At 46.3% G+C, this 23,168-nt stretch overlaps 1 protein-coding gene and 2 long non-coding RNA genes across 6 annotated transcripts in view; 1 reads left to right on the plus strand and 2 right to left on the minus strand.

Annotated features, from left to right (window-relative positions):
• On the minus strand, positions 1-4,812 carry LOC144286132 (uncharacterized). The gene is made up of 3 exons (XR_013354224.1): positions 3,571-4,812; positions 1,906-2,074; positions 1-607 (listed from the first exon to the last, which is right to left on the minus strand). It is a non-coding gene; the product is annotated as an uncharacterized LOC144286132 (long non-coding RNA).
• On the plus strand, positions 2-19,196 carry LOC144286131 (uncharacterized). The gene is made up of 5 exons (XR_013354223.1): positions 2-271; positions 15,164-15,370; positions 18,352-18,467; positions 18,630-18,759; positions 19,006-19,196. It is a non-coding gene; the product is annotated as an uncharacterized LOC144286131 (long non-coding RNA).
• The window catches only part of RAD51D (RAD51 paralog D), a 17,837-nt gene continuing 5,766 nt past the window's right edge, over positions 11,098-23,168 (minus strand). The window contains exons 4-10 of one of the 4 annotated variants that reach the window (XM_077852207.1): positions 21,148-21,229; positions 20,737-20,871; positions 19,900-19,995; positions 15,414-15,504; positions 15,219-15,289; positions 11,823-11,987; positions 11,098-11,669 (exon numbers count right to left, since the gene is read on the minus strand). In XM_077852207.1, the coding sequence (XP_077708333.1) occupies positions 11,586-11,669; positions 11,823-11,987; positions 15,219-15,289; positions 15,414-15,504; positions 19,900-19,995; positions 20,737-20,871; positions 21,148-21,229 (724 nt within the window). In that variant the 3' untranslated portion in view covers positions 11,098-11,585. Of the gene's footprint in view, positions 11,670-11,822; positions 11,988-14,541; positions 14,982-15,218; positions 15,290-15,413; positions 15,505-19,899; positions 19,996-20,736; positions 20,872-21,147; positions 21,230-23,168 lie in introns of those variants that run through there. The other 3 variants (XM_077852208.1, XM_077852210.1, XM_077852209.1) reach the window with 3 other exon arrangements.

Below are 23,168 nucleotides of genomic sequence, written 5' to 3' on the forward strand. Positions count from 1 at the left end.
CTGAGGCCGCCGGAGGCCCGGCCGGCCGAGATGGGACCAGAGCCCTGCGGGGCGGCGACCCAGCCGTCGGTTGCCCTGTGTCAGGGCGTCCTCTCCTCCTCCTTGCCTTGGTCACCGGACTCTGCGCGAGAAGCTGGAGTCCAGGTCCGGGGCTCAGCCAGGTGGAGGTCCAGCTTGGTGACCTTGGGCCAGTCCCTTAACATCCCTGAACTCGTCTCGTCGCAAGAGTTTGCGAGTTGCCTCACTCCTATCTCCCGGTTCTGACAATGCGGTAAGCAGGTGATGGTTGCCCAGAGCACGATGGAGGAGACCCAGGCCCACCAGGGTTCACTAGCTTATTCGAGGTCTCGTAGCTGGAAGGTATTAGAAGCCAGGTGTGTAAGACTTCAAAACCCATGCCCGTCCCACTCACTTGCTGGCACCGCCCTCGTCTAGCATTTCCAGGTCTGAACCCCCAGGGCTAGCTACGTTTACCTTAGGAGAGTGAGGAAAGTGCTCAAAGGAAGGCCTTGGTAGGAGAATGTGCTCAGGAGCCCACCCCGGGCAGTCATCAGCTGCGTACCTTTCAGCAGGTACTTAACGCCTCTGAACTCCAGCTTCCTCATCCCTGAAACAATTGGTATGGTTGTTAGGAGGCGGGGTGCTGTGAGGATGATCTAAGCTAATGCACATAGAAGTGCTTAGTAACCTGTAAAGCACCAGGGTTGCATGGGGATCGTTAGCCAGCGTGGACAAAGAAAATACCTAGTTATGAAAATAATATACATCTTATTTTTCTTTTTTATTGGTGTTCAATTTACTAACATACAGAATAACACCCAGTGCCCGTCACCCATTCACTCCCACCCCCCGCCCTCCTCCCCTTCTACCACCCCTAGTTCGTTTCCCAGAGTTAGCAGTCTTTATGTTCTGTCTCCCTTTCTGATATTTCCCACACATTTCTTCTCCCTTCCCTTATTTTCCCTTTCACTATTGTAATATACATCTTAATAATTATTCGGAGCATGTCTATTAACACTTAATTTTCTTCTGCTTTTAGGTTCCAATGAAACCTCCCACAGTTGTTCTTTGCAATTTGTATTTCAATATAAGGACTATCAGGCGGGGAAAAAAATGACATAAAAATACTACCATTTAGGGGCGCCTGAGTGGCTCTGACAGTTAAGCATCTGCCTTTGGCTCAGGTCATTATCTCAGGATCCTGGAATAGAGAGCCCTGCTTTGGGCTCCCTGCTCAGCAGTCTGCTTCTCCCTCTCCCTGTGCTCGTTCTCTCTCTTAAAAAGATACTATCATTTATATACCTGGACTGTCCCTCCACATTTTTTTTATGATAGACACAGTCGGAGAGAGAGAGGCAGAGACACAGGAAGAGGGAGAAGCAGGCTCCATGCCCGGAGCCCGACATGGGACTTGATTCCAGGTCTCCAGGGTTGACCTGGGCCAAAGGCAGGCGCCAAACTGCTCAGCCATCCAGGGATCCCCTCCACAAGTATTTCTAATCTTCACAACCCAGCAAACTGAGTACTATCATTCCCATGTTTTTTGTTTGTTTGTTTGTTTGTTTTTAATTTTCTTATGTATTTATGATAGTCACAGAGAGAGAGAAAGAGAGAGAGATAGGCAGAGGGAGAAGCAGGCTCCATGCACCGGGAGCCTGACGCGGGACTCAATCCCGGGTCTCCAGGATCACGCCCTGGACCAAAGGCAGGTGCCAAACCACTGCGCCACCCAGGGATCCCTCATTCCCATGTTATTAATGAAGATCTGAAGGTTAAGTAATTTACCCAAAGCCACACAGTTTGAAAAAGGCCAAGCTGAAATTTGACACCAGGTCTTTCCACCCCCAGTAACTCATGGAAAGACAGGCAGCCTAGAGGACTCCCGACCCTCATGTTTTTTCCTACCTGGCTATTTCGTAACTTTCCTTGATGGAATTTTGTCTTCTCTGCTTCTCTCCGAGGCTTTATTCCCCCCATGGAGGGAGGCATTGTCTTCTATTTTCCCCTCTGATTCCTTTCCTCTTGAGATGTCAGGACATTGTTCATCCTCTCATTTTTGAAATGGATTTGTGACCTGTGATTAAGGCACAGCGTTCTCCACCTGATCTCTCCTCCTTTCAGCGTTAATTATAGTCATAGAAAGTTAATAGGCCCAGAACAAGGATGGGGTGAGACCAGAGATGTTCTTGTAAGCTCAGTTTACAAGCTGAGTGCTCAGTCCCAAACAGAAGAACACTCAATCCACTAGCTGGACCCAATGACTAGAGTCTAGATTCATGACATCCTCTGGAGGTCATTTTTTCCCCCTGGGCCCTCTGTCCACATTACAGCTAAATCATGAGAATGCTGTTAAATAATGTGCCTATCACTGAAGCAAGAAGGTCTCAGAGCTGCATTTGCCCACATTTCTCCTTTCTCCACCTTTAACATTATCACCATCACTATTTTTCATCTTTAGCATGTCCTTCTGCAGAGGCACTCAATAATGTGCCCATTGTGCAAGTAATCTAAAATCCTTTTCGGCAAGCAATGGTATTTAGTAGTTATAAAACACTAATTTGTCTACCAAGTGACATATTTATAGGAGCTGTTTACTTTGACATATTTTTATTATTTCTACTCATTTACTAAGTACTTTCCAATACATATTTATGAAGCACATGCCTTTCCCCAAACAGTAGTGAAAAAATAAATCATATTATTTCTATTATTGGCAGCAGCATACCAAGTCCTAGGGCCCTGATTTTTGTTACTTCTGGCAAGGGCTGAAAGAATTAATGGTGCTTGAGCACCTACTATGTGCCAGACTCTCTGTGAAAGGTACTGTACACAAATTACCTGTTAAATTCCCCTGAGACATATAATTTTACCAAGAAGGAAAATATAATTCCCCTGCAACACAGATTCTACCAATGAGACAGAGACATTACCTTGTCCAAGTATAATGGACACGTAAGGCATTTTGAGCCTAAATCTTTTCCTTACCCAAAACTCCAAATCATCATTCCATTTCACCAGTCCCCTCTTAACTCCTCTGGACCTAATAAGTTATGTAAAATATAAAGTATTCCTTTCTGAAAGAGGCTGTGTAGATTACCCCAGAATGGAACAGAGATAAGCAGACATAAGATGCTAATTCCAATTTTTCTTTTTTTTTTTTTTTTTTTATTTATTTATGATAGTCACAGAGAGAGAGAGAGAGAGAGAGGCAGAGACACAGACAGAGGGAGAAGCAGGCTCCATGCACTGGGAGCCTGATGTGGGATTTGATCCCGGGTCTCCAGGATCGCGCCCTGGGCCAAAGGCAGGCGCCAAACCGCTGCGCCACCCAGGGATCCCAATTCCAATTTTTCTACAGGAGGTAACTCTCTAAGGGAGTTATTCCCTAAGAAATCAGGGGTAGGGTATTTTTCAAAGATAAGAACCAGTACAAGAGTTCTGCTCCTTCCTAGAGATAGGACTGGCTACACAGTTTGCAGGGCCTGGTACAAAATATGGGACCCTTGTTCAAAAAGTATTAAGAATTTCAGGATGAGGGCCCCTGGGTGGCTGGGTTGGTTAAGCATCTACCTTTGGCTCGGGTAATGATCTCAGGGTCCTGAGATGGAGCGCATGTCCACATGTCCGCTTTGGGCTCAGCAGGGAGTCTGCTTCTCCCTTGGCCTCTGCTGGCCACTCCCCTTGCTAGTGCTCCCTGTCAAATAAATAAAATCTTAAAAAAAAAAAAAAAAAGAATTTCAATATGGCAACAGTAAAATATTAAAGTCAGCACAGGGCTCTGTGCAATTGCACTGATCACACTACCATGAAGCTGGCCTTACCTGGACAGAAGGAAGCTGTTGCTATTACCTCCCAAGCATCAGAAGCCCCACAATGATATGAGATTAAAACCCATTATAGGCCTGGAAAAGTATTTGGTGCTTACATATGACTATCCATCAGGCATTAGTTTATTTTTAAAGATTTATCTATTTGAAAGAGAGAGAAATCTCTCTAAAGGGAAAGGGGAAGGGCAGGGGGAGAGGGAGAATCCTCAAGCCTTCTCCTAGATTAGTTAGTATAGAACCTGAGGAGGGTTTGATCCCACAATCATGACTGAGATGAAATCAAGTCAGCCACTCCAGAGCACCTGGGTGGCTCAGTCAGTTAAGTGTCTGCCTTCAGCTCAGGTCAGGATCCCAGGGTCCTCCCTCTCTCTCTGCCCCTTCCCTCCCCACACTTGAGGCTCTCTCTTGCTCACTCGCTCTCACTTGAAAATAAGTAAATAATTTTTTTTTAATAAAAGGCACTTGAGGTACCTGTGTGGCTCAGTGGTTGGGCATCTGCCTTTGGCTTGGGTCATGATCCCAGTGGGATCGAGTCCCACATCAAGGTCCCCATGGGGAGCCTGCTTCTCCCTCTGCCTATGTCTCTGCCTCTCTCTGTATCTCCCATGAATAAATAAAATCTTAAAAATTAAAATAAAAGTCATGGGATCCCTGGGTGGCGCAGCGGTTTGGCGCCTGCCTTTGGCCCAGGGCGCGATCCTGGAGACCTGGGATCGAATCCCATGTCGGGCTCCCGGTGCATGGAGCCTGCTTCTCCCTCTGCCTGTGTCTCTGCCTCTGTGTGTGTGTGTGTGTGTGACTATCATAAATAAATAAAAATTTATTTAAAAAAATAAAATAGGGATCCCTGGGTGGCGCAGCGGTTTGGCGCCTGCTTTGGGCTCGGGGCGCGATCCTGGAGACCCGGGATCGAATCCCACGTCGGGCTCCCGGTGCATGGGGCCTGCTTCTCCCTCTGCCTCTGTCTCTGCCTCTCTCTCTCTCTCTCTCTCTCTCTGTGACTATCATAAATAAATTTAAAAATAAATAAATAATAAATAAATAAATAAATAATTAAATAAATAAATAAATAAAATAAAATAAAATAATAAAATAAGGGATCCCTGGGTGGCGCAGCGGTTTGGCGCCTGCCTTTGGCCCAGGGCATGATCCTGGAGACCCGGGATCGAATCCCACGTCGGGCTCCCGGTGCATGGAGCCTGCTTCTCCCTCTGCCTGTGTCTCTGCCTCTCTCTCTCTCTGTGTGACTATCATGAATAAATAAATAAAATCTTTAAAATAAAAAAAATAAAATAAAAATAAAATAAAATAAAGTAAAATAAAATAAAAGGCACTTAACCAACTGAACCACCCAGGCACCCCATACAGCAGGCATTATTTTCACCATTTCACAGTAGATGAAACTAAGACTTAAAGAGTCTAAGTGATTCATCCAGTGACACTCAGCAAGTAAGTGTCAGAGATAAGACTGAATTAGTTGAGATATAAAAAAATCTTGTTCCTTGACTTTGTATCCTTTTCCCCATAGGCCCATTGTCTTCTGGCAAAACCTAGGTTTCAATTAAGGCTGTTATACCCAGAAACTACAGGGGGCTGAGAAAAGCTAGGGTTCAAAGGCTATTCAAACTAGTGCAGCACATAAAGTACAGCTGTATAGCCCCAGAACACACATACCTTCCATCAACTGGGAGAGAGAGAATTGTGTGTATGGCCAGTGTAACAGCCAGTACCTGGCCTCCCTCTCCACAATAAACAGGAGACACAATGAGGTCTCCACCTTGATAAAAGGTAACGATAGGGAACCTACAGCACCTTAATGATAAAATACTAGAAACAGCACACTAAAGTCAGGAGCAAGACCAGGGTGATGGCTATGGGTGCTTCTATTTGACTTAATATCTGAAGTTAGGGCAGCCTAGGTGGCTCAGCGGTTTAGCTGAAGCCCAGGGCGTGATCTTGGAGACCCCAGATCGAGTCCCGCGTTGGGCTCCCTGCATGGAGCCTGCTTATCCCTCTGCCTGTGTCTCTGCCTCTCTCTCTCTCTCTCTCTGTGTGTCTCTCATGAATAAATAAATAAAATCTTAAAAAAAAAAATCTGAGGTTAGTCTAGCCAGTGCAATAAGACAAGAAAAAAATGAGAAAAACACCTTTTTGAGGATAATCTTTGATGAATAATATAACCAGCTCTAATTTAAGCTCCATGCATCACAGAGCCTTCTCCAATGCCCTTCCCCAACACACCGCATTGGACAATATTAACTCTACCCAGTACAATTCCATGCCAGAACACAGCAAAAACCTAGCGGGATCTGCACATTTCTAAATCCCTTATTTCCTCCTGGTTCACATCTCTGGGACACACAGACTATTGTTTTGACCATTTTTTAAAAAATATTTTATTTATTTATTTGAGAGGTGGGGAGGAAGGGTGGGAGAGAGCACAAGCAGGGGAAGGGGCAGGGGCAGGGGCAGAGGGAGAGGAAAACTCTCTGCTGAGCAGGGTGCCTGATTCAGGGCTCGATCCCAGGACCCTGAGGATCATGACCTGAGCCAAAGGCAGACACTTAACCAACTGAGCCACCCAGGTGCCCCGACCATTGTTTTTTGTTTTTGTTTTTTTAAGATTTTATTTATTCATAGACACAGAGAGAAAAGGGCAGGGACACAGGCAGAGGGAGAAGCTGGCTCCATACAGGAAGCCTGACGTGGGACTCGATCCCGGGTCTCCAGGATCACACCCCAGGCTGCAGGCGGTGCTACACCGCTGCGCCACTGGGGCTGCCTGCGACCATTGTTTTTTTTTTTTTTTTTTTTTAATTTTTTTTAAATTTTTATTTATTTATGATAGTCACAGAGAGAGAGAGAGAAAGGCAAAGACACAGGCAGAGGGAGAAGCAGGCTCCATGCACCGGGAGCCCGACGTGGGATTCGATCCCGGGTCTCCAGGATCGCGCCCTGGGCCAAAGGCAGGCGCCAAACCGCTGCGCCACCCAGGGATCCCGCGACCATTGTTTTTTATTCAGATTTTTTTTTTAAGATTTTATTTATTTATTCATGGAGGCTCCATGCCGGGAGCCCAACATGGGACTCGATTCCGGATCTCCAGGATCACACCTTGGGCTGAAGGTGGCGCTAAACAGCTGGGCCAGCTGGGATGCCCTATTTATTTATTTATTTATTTATTTAAGTGATCTCTGCACCCAGTGTGGGGCTCCAACCCACGACACCAAGATCAAGAGTCATTTGCCTTTCCAACTTAGCCAGCCATGTACCCCTCCAGTTCACTTTCATACCAATGAAATCTTTCTCCATGTGCATATCATTATCTCATAAATTCCCTAGAGGAAATCAGAAAGAACTGATAAAGTAGATCTCTGATCCAGCTTTTTATGGTGAGCTAAGCTGTGAAAAGGTCAAGATATGTAGCCTTGGCTACTATCTGGGCAAAATATTTAAAAAAAAAAAAAAAAAAGAATTTTAGGGCAGCCCGGGTGGCTCAGCAGTTTAGTGCGCCTTCAGCCCAGGGCCTGATCCTGGAGACCCAGGATCGAGTCCCACATCAGGCTCCCTGCATGGAGCCTGCTTCTCCCTCTACCTGTGTCTCTGCCTCTCTCTCTCTCTCTCTCATGAATAAATAAAAACTTAAAAAAAAAAAAGAATTTTATCAAAACATTTACATATTCAGAGCTGAAGGCAGCATGAGGATGGAAAGAAGTAGGGTTTGGAATGAGACTTCGAGTTTGGATTCTGGTGCTGCCAATTAGCCTTATGGTCTCAGCCCTGCTGGGCTCCTATTGTCTGTAAAATGGAATGATTCCCCATGCCACAAGGCCATCCTAAGATCTAAATGAGATGTGTACAAAGGGCGGAAGCACAGGACAGCCTTAATAAACTTGCTTTCTGGACTATGTCACGCACTAGCAGTTGCCCTTGATGTCCAATTCCTCCACACAATCCCATCCTTTCTAGTAACACCCCCATCTCCTTCCAATGGCCATAGCACATGCTTAAGGAAAGCCTGTCCCCAGCCCCAGTTCCAGGGCTATTTTCTGGTTGATCTGAGCCAATCACAGACTAATTTCCCTTGCTGTGATTTAGATGTGGGTTCAGGAAGCAACACTTACCTCAGGAAGACATGAGGTAAGTCTGCTGTGGTTGGAAGTTGAGTTTTTAACTAAAAGGATGCAAAGATTACGTTCCTGCCGGTAGATATTGTCATGTCTGGATTCATGCTCAGAATGGCGACACCCAGGCTTTAATGAGGAGAATGAGCTTGAAGACAAAATCAGTACAAAAGGAGAGCAGACTAGAAAGGTAAAAGGGGCCTTACATCCCTTCACACTGAGCCCTGAATGAGCCAACCTTGGACTTCATGTAACTAGAGATAATGTCCTTATTGTTGAAGCCTCTTTAAGCCAGGTGTCCACAGCCTGCAGTGGACAGCAGCCTCAATGATACGTGGACCTTTTGCCTGAGAGTCTTTGGGAGTTCAAGTGCCTCACTTAAAGTCATCAAGTGCTAGCCTGCAGTGGGGACTCAACATTAATTTTGTCTAATATCAATAATAATACAAGAGTCCTCTGTATAAAGGTACATAAGAAGATACTTTGGGGCAGCCCCGGTGGCGCAGTGGTTTAGCGCCGCCTGCAGCCTGGGGTGTGATCCTGGAGACCCAGGATCGAGTCCCACATCGGGCTTCCTGCGTGGAGCCTGCTTCTCCCTCTGCCTGTGTCTCTGCCTCTCTCTTTGCTCTCTATGAATGAATAAATAAATAAATCTTTTTTTTTTTAAATAAATAAATCTTAAAAAAAAAAAAAGAAGATACTTTGGGGGTTCAATGACTATCTAGATGAAGAGAAAATCTTTCCTGCATTCCTCCTCTGCCATCTTTAAAATGCATGAAAGCCCATGAAGCCATTCATATAGCTAACCATTATTGAGTTCCCAGACTATAGAAAGAACAAAAGAAAAATTGACATGGGAGCTCTTAAAATAGATCTTGAGCTTGGAGTACCTGGGTTGCTCAGTTGGTTAAACATCTGCTTTTGGCTCAGGTCATGATCCTGAGTTCCTCTGACTAAGCCCTGCATCAGGCTCTCTGCTAGGTGGGGAGTCTGCTTCTCCCTTTGCCCTTCTCCTCCTTGTGCTCTCCCTCTCTCTCAAATAAATAAACAAATAGACAAACAAGTAAATAAAATATTTAAGGAAATGGATCTTGAGCTCATGGGCATGGGCAGACAAGTGCACAAAGATGAGTGGTAGAGAAGGGTTAGTCTATATAGATCATACTTCATGCATTAAAAGGGAAGATGTAAAAAAAAGGGGGGGAGGATGTTAGGATGGATGTGCACTGGACATAGAAGCAGACACTAAAGCAAAGGAAGCAAGACACACCTGGACAGGAGAGTCAGCCTGGCCTGAGGCCTGTAAGGGGAACTGCTCAGTGCAGTGTGCCTGGAATGGTTTGCAGGGGCAGCAGGCAGCACGAGATAAAGCCCTGGTCTGACAGCAAAGTCCAGGGAGGGAGTAAGCTGTGAGGGACAAGGTCCTACAGGAATGTCACAGGTGGTCTGGAGCACAGTGAATGGGGCACCTTACCATGGCCAGCGAGGCCACCTAGGTGATGGCCATGGCATCCTGACTGGAGTCAGTGCCCAGTGGGAAGACAGCTGCACACATGGGAAACTACAGGCAACATGGAGACTCAGAGAGTCCTGGCTTAGGAATCAGGAGTCCTGGGACGCCTTGGTGGCTCAGAGATTGAGTGTCTGCCTTTGGCTCAGGGCAGGATCCTGGAGTCCCAGGATCAAGTACCGCATTAGGCTCCTTGCATGAAGGCTGCTTCTCCCCTCTGCCTATGTCTCTGCCTCTCTCTGTGTGTCTCTCATGAATAAATAAAATCTTAAAAAAAAAAAAAAAAGGAATCAGGAGTCCTGAGTGCCACGGGACTGTCACTGCCCCTCTTTGGTCCTCAGTATCCCTCTCTGTTAAATGACAGGATAGGGTACACGACCTTTACAGGCCTCTCATATTCCAGGGTCCCAACTCACCACATACAGGAAACATGGTAGATCAGCCTGTGGAAGAGACGGCAGCCAGGTTCCACCTCACATGCCAACTCCCAACTAGCAGATCATGACTACCTGGAGTGCCATGCAGAGAAAAACTGCAAAACACTCCAAGTTCCACGAAGAATGAATGCTTGGATGATTGGTGAGGCCTCCATGGGCTCAAAATACCCAAATGGTAGGAGTGGCAGGGATTTGTCATGCCTAGCTTAATGTACTGCTTCCTACTATGGTTGCGGAAATACACCAACCATTCATGGTATGAGGTTACAGAAGATTAGTTTCTCCTGGGATCCCCTCTGCAGGCAGCAGTGCCAAGGTTTCCCCAGTCTCAGGCTCCCCAACACAGGTAGTTACCCTGGAGCCGGTTTGCCACTCGTTCCCAACCCTCAATGCTTCCTGCTTCTCTCTCTGCTATGCTCATCATCTTAATGTTCTATCTTCCCCCTGTAACTCTGACCCCCCCTCTTCCTGCAGCCAAGACACAACTAATTAATCACGACAGGCTCTCTAACCAAAAAAGGCGACCTTCCTTTAAAAAAAATGTGGTCAGTGAACAATTCTGCTCATTTTTCTACTTTGCCTTTTATTATTCCTCCCCTGGTGTCCTCCTTTCCCCTACCCCAGCCAGGGCTACAGCTCTCAGATGGATGGCCACAGTGCCACTAACAGACAGGGGGGTTATTTCATACACTAGGGCACCAGGCTGTGGTACAGCTGGCAGGAAGAGAAGGGTAATTATATTGCATCTCGGAGCCACTAGCAATGAATTTCTGCATAAAGGACTAGATTTGCCATGTATTATTTACGCCAGCATCAATTTTCCCAGCTGGCTCTATTTACTGTGCAAATTCTCCTCTGTCTGTTTATGGGCAAGGCCATGGTTCAGCACCTCTGGCTACTCTCTACTGTGGAGGGGCCCTACAGGGCATGTGCATAATAAACAAGTAGCTGGATTCACTGTGGCCACATTCTCCCTTCCTGTTAAATTATATCCCTGGGACTACAGCGAGTTCATGGTCTCACCTAGTCACAGTGATGCATGCAGGTGTGTGAAACCATATCAGCAAGAGGAAAAAAAGGAATAACCATTCTTTGGAACCTCACTGAGGGAAACTGAAAAACACCCTTCTGGGGGGGAAATTAGGTGGCTCTGGGGCTCCAGGAATTTCCTGTTCATATTTTTAAGAGCATAACATAGATAAAGAAGGGCTTTGAATTTATTTCCACCCAGTAACTCAAAGACAAAGCTGGGGAAAAGGGCGCCCCATCTTACAGGTGGAAAAAGGCAAAATAAAAAAGAGAAGGAAAAGCAGAAGCAAGCTGGAGGCCTCCCAGCTCAGTCACTGCATGAAGATGGAGCATGGCGATGATGGTGATACACCGGGTTCTGTCCGGTCACTAGCAGACCTCTTCAGAGTGAACTTGGGTCCCCACTGGAAACAGACAGGATAGAAACAAGGAAGAAAACTTGGCACCAGCATGAGTTTCTGTGTCCTTCCACCATAGCATCTTCTCTCACCGGTAGCTCTGTTTCCACAGAAAGAGCAGCTGAGGAAACAGAGCCGTCTCTGCCCAGCCCAGGAGCTTCAACCCTAGTCCCCAGTGCTGGGTGGCAGTGAACAGCAGCTGTCACTGTGTGCAGAGGTGGGGCGCTCGATGCCCTTCCCTTTCCCAATCAATAGCACAGTCATATCTGATCTCCCTGTGACGCTGGGCTCTGCTCTGGAGGCCCCCAGGTCCCAATGTCAACCATCTCCTGGAAACCTGTTGGCTGGAAGGAGACAGGAGGGAAGGGTTAAGTTTTTGAGTTAAGCTATCCAAGCAGAAAGCCTCTTTGGTTGCCAACTCTCAGCATCCAAGAATTCTGGGCATGCAGACACCCTCAAAGGCCCAGATTCCCAGCTTTCCCCTGTGGCAGGCTCACCAGACGGGGAGATTTGGTCAGACACGCCCTGCGCCAACTGCCTGATGCTCTTGCTCCTTCATCAATGTCCAGGAGAATCCGGGTGCTGGGTACAAAGCTCCAGGAGCGTCCAAGGGCAGGTTTGAGCTCCCCGCTGTCCCTGTCTCGGGTCATGTGGTTGGTCACCTGAAGCAGAATCAAAGATTTCCAGATTGATAATGCTAGTGTGAGGACATCTGTTCCTACTGCTTTTTCATTCTTTAAGTGGCAAGACTGAGGCCCAGCACAGAGAAATGACTTCTCCAAGGCTCTCAAAGTTATTGACAGCAGCTCTGGAACTAGCCCCCTGGGTCCTCACTTGTGTTTAACTTTTTCCACTAAATCACAATGTCTGGGATGCCTGGGTTGCTCAGTGGTTGAGCATCTGTCTGCCTTTGGCTCAGAGCATGATCCTGGGTCCTGGGATTGAGTCCCACATCGGGCTCCCTGCATGGAGCCTACTTCTCCTTCTGCCTGTGTCTCTGCCTCTCTCTCTGTGTCTCTCATGAGTAAATAAATAAAATCTTAAAAAAAAAAAAATCACAATGTCTCAGGCTTGATTACAGCAGAAGGTAACAGGCATGTGTCTGGGAATAAGCAGGGCTGTCTGCACTCTGCTGATGGGAAGCCAGTGGTGGGCCTGCGCCTCCTATCCCCAACCCAGCAGACAGGCCTTCTTTTTTTAAAATATTTTATTTATTTATTCATGAAAGATACACAGAGAGAGGCAGAGACACAGGCAGAGGGAGAAGCAGGTTCCTCTCAAGGAGTCCGGATGTGGGACTCGATCCTGGGACCAGGATCATGCCCTGAGCCCAAGGCAGACACTCAACCGCTGAGCCACCCAGGCATCCCCAGACAGGCATTCTGAAGCCACATGCACCCCGTGCTTTGTGTCACGGAGCACATCTGTGTGTAGGGGAGTCGTGCGAGCTTTGAAAGGGAGGTCATAGTCTGGTCAGTCAGTTCTACTATGCCCAGGATAGTCATGGGCAGGCAACCTGAGCTTTACGGCACCCTTTTAATGAGATTCTCCCCACCAGCCCTCCAACCAGGGGCAGGGGCACAAGCAGAAGATCACGTACACCCTAAAGTCAGGAGAGAGAAGCCCTAGAACTCAACTTAAGTACAAAAGAACACTGCTGGTGGGTGTAGAAATTAGTATGACCTTCCTGGAAATTCAGCGATATCATACCTACATATTTAAAAATGTGTGTATCCCCGGGATGCCTGGGATTGAGCCCCGTGTTGGACTCCTGGCTCAGCAAGGAGTCTGATTCTCCCTCTCCCTCTGCCCAAAGCCCACCCTAGCTCGTGCTCCCTCTCTTTCTGCTACTCTTTCTCTCTCAAATAAATAAAACCTTTTTAAAAAATAAAATAATAAGAAATAAAAATGTGTGTATCCCTAACTCAGTTATTATACTTTTAGATTACTGAAATCTTGAGGGAATAATATGAAGGAATAATATGAAATGTGCAATGAAGTTAGGGTATAAAGGTGTTCATTAGAATTTTCCTTAAAGATTTATTTATTAGAGAGAGAGAGAGAATGTGAGCATGTGAGCAGTGGGGAAGGACAGAGGGAGAGGAGAATCTCGACCAAACTCCCTGCTGAGCACAGAGCCCAACATGGGGCTCAATCTCAGGACTCCCAGATCATGACCTGAGATTGAGTCCAATGTATAAAACCCAGGCACCCCAGAGTTTTACTTAAAATAGAGGAAAACCAGTATGACCTACCAAGCACCAAATGAGGAAATAGATCATTATGGGATACCAGGGTATTAGCAAACTACTCCCCACAGGCCAAATATGGCCCCAAAATTGTTTCTGAAAATCAAGTTTGGCTGGAACATAGCCACGCCCTCTGTTCAGGACTGTCTGTGGTTGCTCTCACGCAATCCAGGTGGAGCTGAGGAGCTGTGACGTCAATGTTATCGCCATAGAGCCTCGACTATTTACTGTCTGGCCCTTTGCAGACAAGTTTGCTGACCCCCAGTAACACAGGTATTAAAGATTTTCTTTTTTAATTTTTATTTATTTATGATAGCCACACAGAGAGAGAGAGAGGCAGAGACACAGGGAGAGGGAGAAGCAGGCTCCATGCACCGGGAGCCCGATGTGGGATTCGATCCCGGGTCTCCAGGATCGCGCCCTGGGCCAAAGAAAGGCAGGCGCTAAACCGCTGCGCCACCCAGAGATCCCTAACACAGGTATTAAATAAAATATGTAACTGCTAAAAATGGCATTCTTAAAGCATCTATTTAAAGACATGGGAAGTGGAATGAAATGAGTTATTTTTTTAAATAAGGTTACAGTTTAATTGGAAAGCTGGTTAAAAGTATATGTATATATATATGCAGAGAGTAAAGATCCTATGGAGAGGGCAGCCCAGGTGGCTCAGTGGTTTAGCGCCACCTTCTGCCAGAGGCGTGACCCTGGAGACCTGGGATCCAGTCCTGCATGGGGCTCCCTGCAGGGAGCCTGCTTCTCCCTCTGCCTGTGTCTCTGCCTCTCTCTCATGAATGGATAAATAAAATCTTAAAAAAAATAAAAATAAAAAGATGGGGATCCTTGGGTGGCTCAGCGGTTTAGCGTCTGCCTTTGGCCCAGGGCGGGATCCTGGAGTCCCGGGATCGAGTCCCATATCAGGCTCCCGGCATGGAGCCTGCTTCTGCCTCCTCCTGCGTCTCTGCCACTCTCTCTCTCTCTCTCTCTCTATGTCCATCATAAATAAATAAATATTAAAAAAATAAAAAAATTTTAAAAAGATCCTATGGAGATATATAAAAAATATTAATATGTTTTCTGTGGATATGGAGATTTACTACACATTTGTCTCTTATATTTAACTATTTTTTACTCTATGAGAAACAGGCAGACTTTTAAAAAAGTACTCTGTAAGCAGAAAAAGTGATGTTGAAAGCAAAAACATCCCTTTCTGTGAAGCACCGGAAGAGGCAAAACTATACGAACAGACACTTGATCAGTGGTTGTCTGGGGCTCAGGGACCTCTCTGCGGTGACCGAAATATTCTAGATCTTGATTATGCCGGGGTAACGAGACCGGATACATTAGCATCTGTTAGCCAAACTTCGAACGAGGAGTTACTCTGTGTGAATTATACCTAGATAGATCTGTCTTAAAGTAAAAAAGAAAACCGAGGCTGTCCTTTACCCCTTGGCTCTTTATGTCTGACCCCAACACAGTCCAGTGCTCTAGATGGCCCAAGGAAGAAGGGCCACTTTGGGGGTTCAGACGTTGCCATTTAAGGGAAGCAAACAGCTGGAACTAGAAATCGAATCCATGTCCCCCCATCTCAGCACAGCCCAGGGAGCAGAGAGAAGACCAGCAAGCTGGCCTAGCCCACTTCCTCACCACCACCGCCATGCCAAGGTCCCGGGCCAGCGTCTTCAGCTCTCTAGCCAGCTGCATCATCAGCGCCAACCCTGGAGGAGGAGAAGCAGAGGGTCAGGGCAGCAGGGCACCTATGACCAGGCTGACCAGGGACTGGGTTCCAGAGCTGGGAGGTAAGATCATGTCCCAGATCCTGGACTTTGCCACACCTCTTACCTTCCCTCTGCTGACCTCCCAGAAGTGGGGAGACCACCGCAGTGACTGAGTCCACAATCACCACCTTCACAGTCCCTGAGGCACTGCTCACCTGGGGAGAAGCAGATGCCATGAACCAGATGGCCTCTAGGGGTCGTCCGTTACAGGACAAGCTTGCTCCTCTATCAGAAATGGGTAAGAAATAAGTTCCTCAGCCTCAAATATAGTTGTGCAAGCATCACGGAATTTCAGTTAAGGTCTTTTCCCCCCATCTCCGTTTCTAGGTATAACATATTTTACTGAAGCCTTGGGTGGATAGAGGGGTGGTATTATTATTATTATTTTGATAGAGAGATTTTATTTTTTATTTTTATTTTTTTAAAGATTTATTTATTTACTTATTCATGAGAAACACAGAGAGAGAGAGAGGGAGAGAGAGGCAGAGACACAGGCAGAGGGAGAAGCAGGCTCCATGCAAGGAGCCTGATGTGGGACTTGATCCCCGGTCTCCAGGATCACACCCCGGGCTGCAGGCGGCGCTAAACCGCTGTGCCACCAGGGCTGCCCGATAGAGGGATTTTAAATCACAGGGCATCACAGATAGCCAAAAATAATAAAATTTGAGAAATCCCTGTTACAAGTTCTGTGGCCCCAGTCATGAATTTTCTTTCTTTTTCTTTCCTTCCTTCCTTCCTTCTCTCTCTTTCTTTTTTGAAGTTTTCTTTTCTTTTTTTTTTTTTTTTTTTACTTCTTTTTTTATTTATTTATGATAGTCACACAGAGAGAGAGAGAGAGAGGCAGAGACACAGGCAGAGGGAGGAGCAGGCTCCATGCACCGGGAGCCTGACGTGGGATTCGATCCCTGGTCTCCAGGATCGCGCCCTGGGCCAAAGACAGGCGCTAAACCGCTGCGCCACCCAGGGATCCCTGAAGTTTTCTTTATTTATTTTTAAGTAATCTCTACACCCAACCTGGGACTTGAACTCACAACCTCCAGATTAAGTCGCATGCTCTACCTACTGAGCCAGCCAGACCTCCAGTCCTGAATTTTTTTTTAAAGATTTTTAAAAAGATTTTATTTATTTCATAGAGAGAGAGAATGTGCAGGAGAAGGAGCAGAGGGAGAAGGATAAGCAGACTCCATGCTGAGCATAGAGCCCAAAGCAGGGCTTGATCCCAGGACCCCGAGATTACAACCTGAGCTGAAAACAAGAGTGGGATGTTCCACTGACTGACTCACCCAGGAGCCCCGAGATTTTTTTTTTAACACGGGGCTTGACCTCACAACCCTGATATCAAGACCTGCCCTGAGATCAAGAGTGGGATGCTTAACTGACTGAGCCACCCAGGCACCCCCAGTCCTGAATTTTCTTAGCCATCATCTCCTTATGGCCAGCTCCCCATTGTTTTGCCAGGCTCCTCTTCTCCCTCTTCTGCTTACTTCCTGTGCTGAAGGTGTTAGCCTTCTCTTTACTTCAGTCTCCTTCTAGATCATGCCTCTAGGGCCTCATCTTCCACATCTAAAGCAGTTCCAAATACAGACTATATAGACAGCCATCTGTTAAAACCATAATCTTTTGTCTCCACACACGCATTAGCGTCGCCCTAGTTTCTTGGACCTAATCTCCCTTACTCCTTATGTCCAACTCATTTGCTGATTCTGTTTTTACAACTTTCTTACTTCACACTAGCCAAATCTTGAATATTCAGCATTATCTGGTCTATCTTTTGCATGTCTTCTTCCATCTTCCAGTTATTGACTCTCGGGCATCAGCTTGTCTAAGAGAGAGGATGGCAGAAAAGAGAGAAGCTAAAACTGAAATCAGCTTAGCTCTTCCTCACTCTGGGAGAGCAGGTTGAAATCTCTGGCTAAAATGCAGACAGGCAGCCAGCCTTTGCACTGCTGGTAACTGTGGATATCAGGTCATCTGATAGGCAGATAGACCCTAAAGCGGCCCCTTGATCTCCACCCTCCAGGTATTTGAGCCTTTGTATAATCCCCTCCCCCAACGGAGAGTGAGTCCTGTGGCTTGCTTCTGACTAATATGGTGTCAAATGTGCTGGAATGTCATTCTCTTGACTAGGCTATATAAGGCAAAGGCAATGGGACATCACTCCCAAGATTACACTATATTATATGAAACTGCATGGTGCATTTTGCTTTCATACTTTTTTTTAAAATTTAATTTATAAATAAATAAGAGAGGGACGCCTGGGTGGCTCAGTAGTTGAGCGTCTGCCTTTGGCTCAGGGTGGCTCCCAGATTCCCAGGATCGAGTTCCACATTGGGCTCCTTGCATGGAGCCTGCTTCTCCTCCCTCTGCCTGTGTCTCTGCCTCTCTTTCTGTGTCTCTCATAAATAAATAAAATCTTTAACAAAAAAATTAAACAAACAAACAAACAAACAAACAAGTAAGAAAGAGGGATTCCTGGATGGCTCAGCGGTTGAACGTCTGCCTTTGGCTCAGGGTGTGAACCTGGAGTCCCTGGATTGAATCCCACATCGGACTCCCTTGCATGGAGCCTGCTACTCCTTCTGCCTGTATCTCTGTCTCTGTGTGTCTCTCACGAATAAATAAATAAAATCTTAAAAAAAATTATATATATATATGAGAGGGAGAGAGAGCGAGCGCATGAGCAGGGGAGGGGCAGAGGGAGAGGGAGAAGCAGACTCCCCCCTGAGCAGGGAGCCCAGCTCCAGGTTCTATCCCAGGATGCTGAGATCATGACCTGAGCCCAAGTCCAACGCTTAACTGACTGGGCCACCCAGGCGCCCTTTTCTCTCACTCTTGTGCTGTCTTGATGAAGCAAGTGGTCATGCTATGAACTGCCAATGGAAAGGGCCACATGGCAGAGGACAGTGGACAGCATGGATACACCTGCCTGCAAGACACTGAGCCCATTAGGAAATGAATCCTGATGACCATCTGAGTGAACTTATACTTGGATTCTTCTCCAGTTGAGCCTCCAGATAAGAACACAGTCCAGCTGCCATCTTGATTACAGACTACTGAGATCCTAAGCAGAGGCCCCAGCTAAGCCATGCCCAGATTCCTGATCCACAGAAACTGTGAGGTAGCAAATATGTTATTTTAAATCATTGCATTTGTGGTAACTTGTTATGCAATAATAGACTATATACTATCATAATGATCTTCCAATAAAAAAAATATAGTCATTTAATCTGGGAGTTGAGAGATTTGCATTATAAGCTTAGTTCTTATCCTAATTATGTAGTGACTTCAAGCAAATTACTGAACATCTCTGGCCCTCACTCTCCTCATCTCTAGAAATGAGAGGACTGGATTAGATCAAGACTACTTCAGGTCTCAAAACACATGGGTCATAACCAGCTACGGCTCCTATGGTAAGTATCTGTTCAACTATTACATGTTCTAAAGTTTATAAAAATCATTTATTTTATATACAATTTTGGATATGCCCATAGGGGTCAGAGAAAGTTTAACATGAATTGAACTATTCTAAGATGCCTTTCCAAATCTAATGACCTGTAAATCAGTGCACCAAATCCTATCTAAGCACCCAAATGTGTAGTGGTGTAGTGGTGTACCAACCCAAATGCCATTCTAACCCCCCTCTTCCTTGTTAACAGGATTCTGGATGTGTTCCGGTACTGGGCAGAAATCTGGCATCATATTGGCAGCCCAAGTGGCTCAGCAGTTTAGTGCCGCCTTCAGCCCAGGGCCTGATCCTGGAGACCCAGGATTAAGTACCACATCAGGCTCCCTGAATGGAGCCTGCTTCTCCCTCTGCCTGTGTCTCTGCCTCTCTCTGTCTCTGTCTCTCATGAGTAAATAAATAAAATCTTAAAAAAAGAAAGAAAGAAAGAAAGAAAAATCTGGCATCATAGAAGATGGGCCTAAACCCTAGGCTAAGATACACCTAAAACTCTGTTTTGGCCAACTAGATGTAAGGTGAAGTCTACTAGTAGGTTTTGCAGAAAGATTTTTCTATCCCGATAAAAAGGTTAAGTACAGAAGAGGGGCCATCTAGTACTGCCCCAAATATGGGTGTTGATGTATGAAGACACAGTGCTTAGAGCTATAGCAGCCACTTTGCAATTATGAGGGGGAAGAGCCAGAGAATCAGACACATCAACCTAGAGCCCTGACACCATGGACCTGCCAACCTCCAGACTCACGTGAGATAATTAAATGTCCTCAAGGTTCAAGTACCTGTCAGACAGACTATTACTTGCAGCTGAAAGTAATCCTCACTGATCCAGTGGGGGGATGAATGCAGAAATGAATGACGTGATCCTTGCACTCAAGCGCCTTAGTGTTTAGTGGGGAAGATGGGCAAGTAAACAAGAGGCACTCAGGAATGATTAAGCATTCAGGAATCCCATCCTGGAGGTGGCAAGCACAGCTGGAGTCACCAGATTGCACATCTGCATTTCCAAACAGTCAGCCGTAGGACATCTGCCCACATACAGATAGCCCCAGCAAGTTGGGTGAAGCAGGGAGGGGCAGGACAGCAGGCTCACCTGCTGGGACAGAGTGCCTCGGCAGTCCTGTAGCGCGTCTAACATCTGGAAGATGTCAAATGCACGAACTACCTGGATCCTCTGGAGAGCTCCTGCCTAAAGAGGTAGGAAAGAGAAGGAGGGGCTTTGGGTAAGAGGGAGCAGGGGCTCAAGTAAGATAAAGAGGGATTTTATTTTTTTTGAAGATTTTATTTATTTATTTGACAGAGAGTAAGCGAGAGACAGAAAGAAAGAGATTGAGAAAGAGAACGAGCTGGGAGAGGGGCAGAGGAAAAGGGAGAAAGACTTTCTGCTGAGCAGGGAGCCCAACTCAGCGCTTGACCCCAGGACCCTGAGATCATGATCTGAGCCCAAGGCAAATGCTTAGCCAACTGAGCCACCCAAGTGCCCCCAAAGAGGGATTTTAAAGCTGAGCAAAATGAGACACCTAGATGTAAGGACTCCAGTACAAGATGGTAAATGGGTCTGTCTACTGGGCCAGTTGTTACAGTGGAGGCTGTCTGGGGGCTGAGCTGCAAAGCCAAGTCAGAGCTCTGTCTGATTAGGAATGTCTGCTATGGGCAAGAAAAATGGGAAGGAAACACAGATGCTGGGTGTTTGCCAGCTATGAATTAGGGTGTGCATGGAGCTAGGTCACCTTGGAAGATCAGTGTGGGTAGCATCCAAGCTGGGCTAATGTTATAACAGGGGACACTTAAAGAATTCAGGAAGTACTAAGAACAATAGGTTTCAAACTCAGAAGTGACTATCCAAACAGCTAAAATTCTTGCACTCTAAGGAATAATGGCATCTTTCTACATCAGAACCTCAAGGGAACTCAACCCTCCTGCCCCTTACCTGCACCTCCTCATCTGGGGTTCTGGCCTGAAGTAGCTGGAGGATGCGGGAGGCTGTCAATCCTCCATTGGAATCAATGTATACAACATTCTGCTGCAGGCCATAGGCCACATTTGCAGCCACACAAAGACATACCTGAAGGGACAAGGCATTGGGAGATAGTGAGCCCCCAAAGAGGGCCCAGAATGGGAGCTCCCCACCAAATCCTGTCCAGGATCCAGCAACTCGAATGGGCGAAGTTCATGCCCAACTCCTCACCACTTATCTTCTCTCTGAATCACAAGTACATTAGAAGAAGCCGCCCCCCACCACACACACACACACACAGATCTGGTGCTACCCACCACCTCCTCCCTCTTCTCCCCTCCCCTTCCCTACCCCATGGCCACCTGCTGCTGGCCACAAATGTACCTGGGTCTTGCCACTACCTGGGCCTCCTACAATTTCAGTCACTTCTCCAGTGTAGAGACCAGCATCAAGCAGTTTGTCCAGGCTGATGAAAGAAGAGGAAGAAAGAGAATCAACCCAGTGGACTGGTGGGGACAGAGGGGAGTAGGAACCAAGAAAAGTAAGACATTCCTTCCCAGCACTGGTTCTGAACATATCTAGGGAAAGAGGGCATGGCTCCAAGGTCCATCCATTCACTCTTGGCCTAAAGATCACTTTCCACAGAGGTCTCTGCCAACCCATCAAAGGGTCCTCTTTCTATTGCCTATCTTAATCCCCTACAGGTTTCCTTGATAGCATTTCCCATAATTCGTCACTTTTTCAACTTTATTTATTTTATTTTATTTATTTATTCATGAGACACACACACACACAGAGAGAGAGACCCCCAATGCCTTGTCTTAAAAAGAAAATTTAAAGGGGTCCGTGGGTGGCTCAATCAGTTAAGCATCTGACTCTTGATTTTGGCTCAGCTCATGATCTCAGGCTTGTGAGATCAAGCCTGGCATAGGGCTCTGTGCTGGGTATAGAGCCTCCTTAAGATTCTCCCTTCCTCTGCCCCTCTCCCCCTTCTCTAAACAAAAACAAAAAACACAACTGTTGGGTTGTATGGCAAGCACATGTTAATTTTATAAGAAATTACTAAACTATAAGAAACTACTAAACTGGGCAGCCAGGGTGGCTCAGCGGTTTAGCGCTGCCTTCAGCTCAGGGTGTGATTCTGGAGACCCAGGATCGAGTTCCGCACCAGGCTCCCTGCGTGGAGCCTGCTTCTCCCTCTGCCTGTGTCTCTGCCTTGCTCTCTCTCTCTCTCTCTCTGTGTCGCACATGAATAAATAAATAAAATCTTAAAAAAAAAAGAATCCTTATAAAAAAAAGAATTCTTTATATATTTTAGATGCAAGTCCTTTGTTGAATATGTGGTTTGCAAATATTTTCCCCACTCTGTGGGGAAACCACTCTGTGCTTGTCTTTTTGTCCTCTTTTCAGAGCAAAAATTTTAAATCTGGATTCATTTTTAATCTTATAGTTTTATTAACAACTATTTTTTAATTGATCATGATTTTGTTTTGTTTTGTTTAAAAGATTGTATTTATTTATTCATGAGAGACACACAGAGAGAGGCAGAGACACAGGCAGATGGAGAAGCAGGTTCCCTGTGGGAAGCCTGATACGGAACTTGATTCCAGGACCACAGGATCCCTACTGGAGCCCAATGTGGGGCTCGATCACCAGACCCATGATCCAGGATCACACCCTGAGCTGAAAGCATATGCTTAGCCGCTGAGCCACCCAAGCACCCCAATTGATCATGCTTTTGGTGTCAAGTCTAAGAACTCTCTGCCTAGCTCTAGTTCTCAGATTTTCCCCTCTGTTTTGTTCTAAAAGCTTGACAGTTTTAGGGTACTTGCCTGGCTCAGATGGAGGAGCATGTAACTCGATCTCAGGGTTGTGAGCTTGAGCCCCACGTTACGTAGAGGGATTACTTAAAAAATTTCAATTTGACATATTTGTGGATCTATTGTTAGGTTCTCTTTTTTTTTTTAATTTTTTTTTAATTTATTTATGATAGTCACACAGAGAGAGAGAGAGAGAGAGGCAGAGACACAGGCAGAGGGAGAAGCAGGCTCCATGCACCGGGAGCCCGACGTGGGACTCGATCCCGGGTCTCCAGGATCGTGCCCTGGGCCAAAGGCAGGCACCAAACCGCTGCGCCACCCAGGGATCCCTATTGTTAGGTTCTCTATGTGACTCCACTGACCTGTATCTCTCTTGCTTAGCCAATATCACACCTGTCTTGATTACTGCTTTATAAGTAAGCCTTCGTGTTTGGCAGACTGATTCCTCTAACTTTATCCTTTTTTTTTTTAAGATTTTATTTATTTATTCATGAGAGACACACACACGGGGAGAGAGAGAGAGAGAGAGAGAGAGAGAGAGAGAGAGAGGCAGAGACACACGCAGAGGGAGAAGCAAGCTCCATG

This window comes from Canis aureus, chromosome 16 (genome assembly GCF_053574225.1).
Source record: "Canis aureus isolate CA01 chromosome 16, VMU_Caureus_v.1.0, whole genome shotgun sequence".
Lineage (NCBI taxonomy): Eukaryota > Metazoa > Chordata > Mammalia > Carnivora > Canidae > Canis > Canis aureus.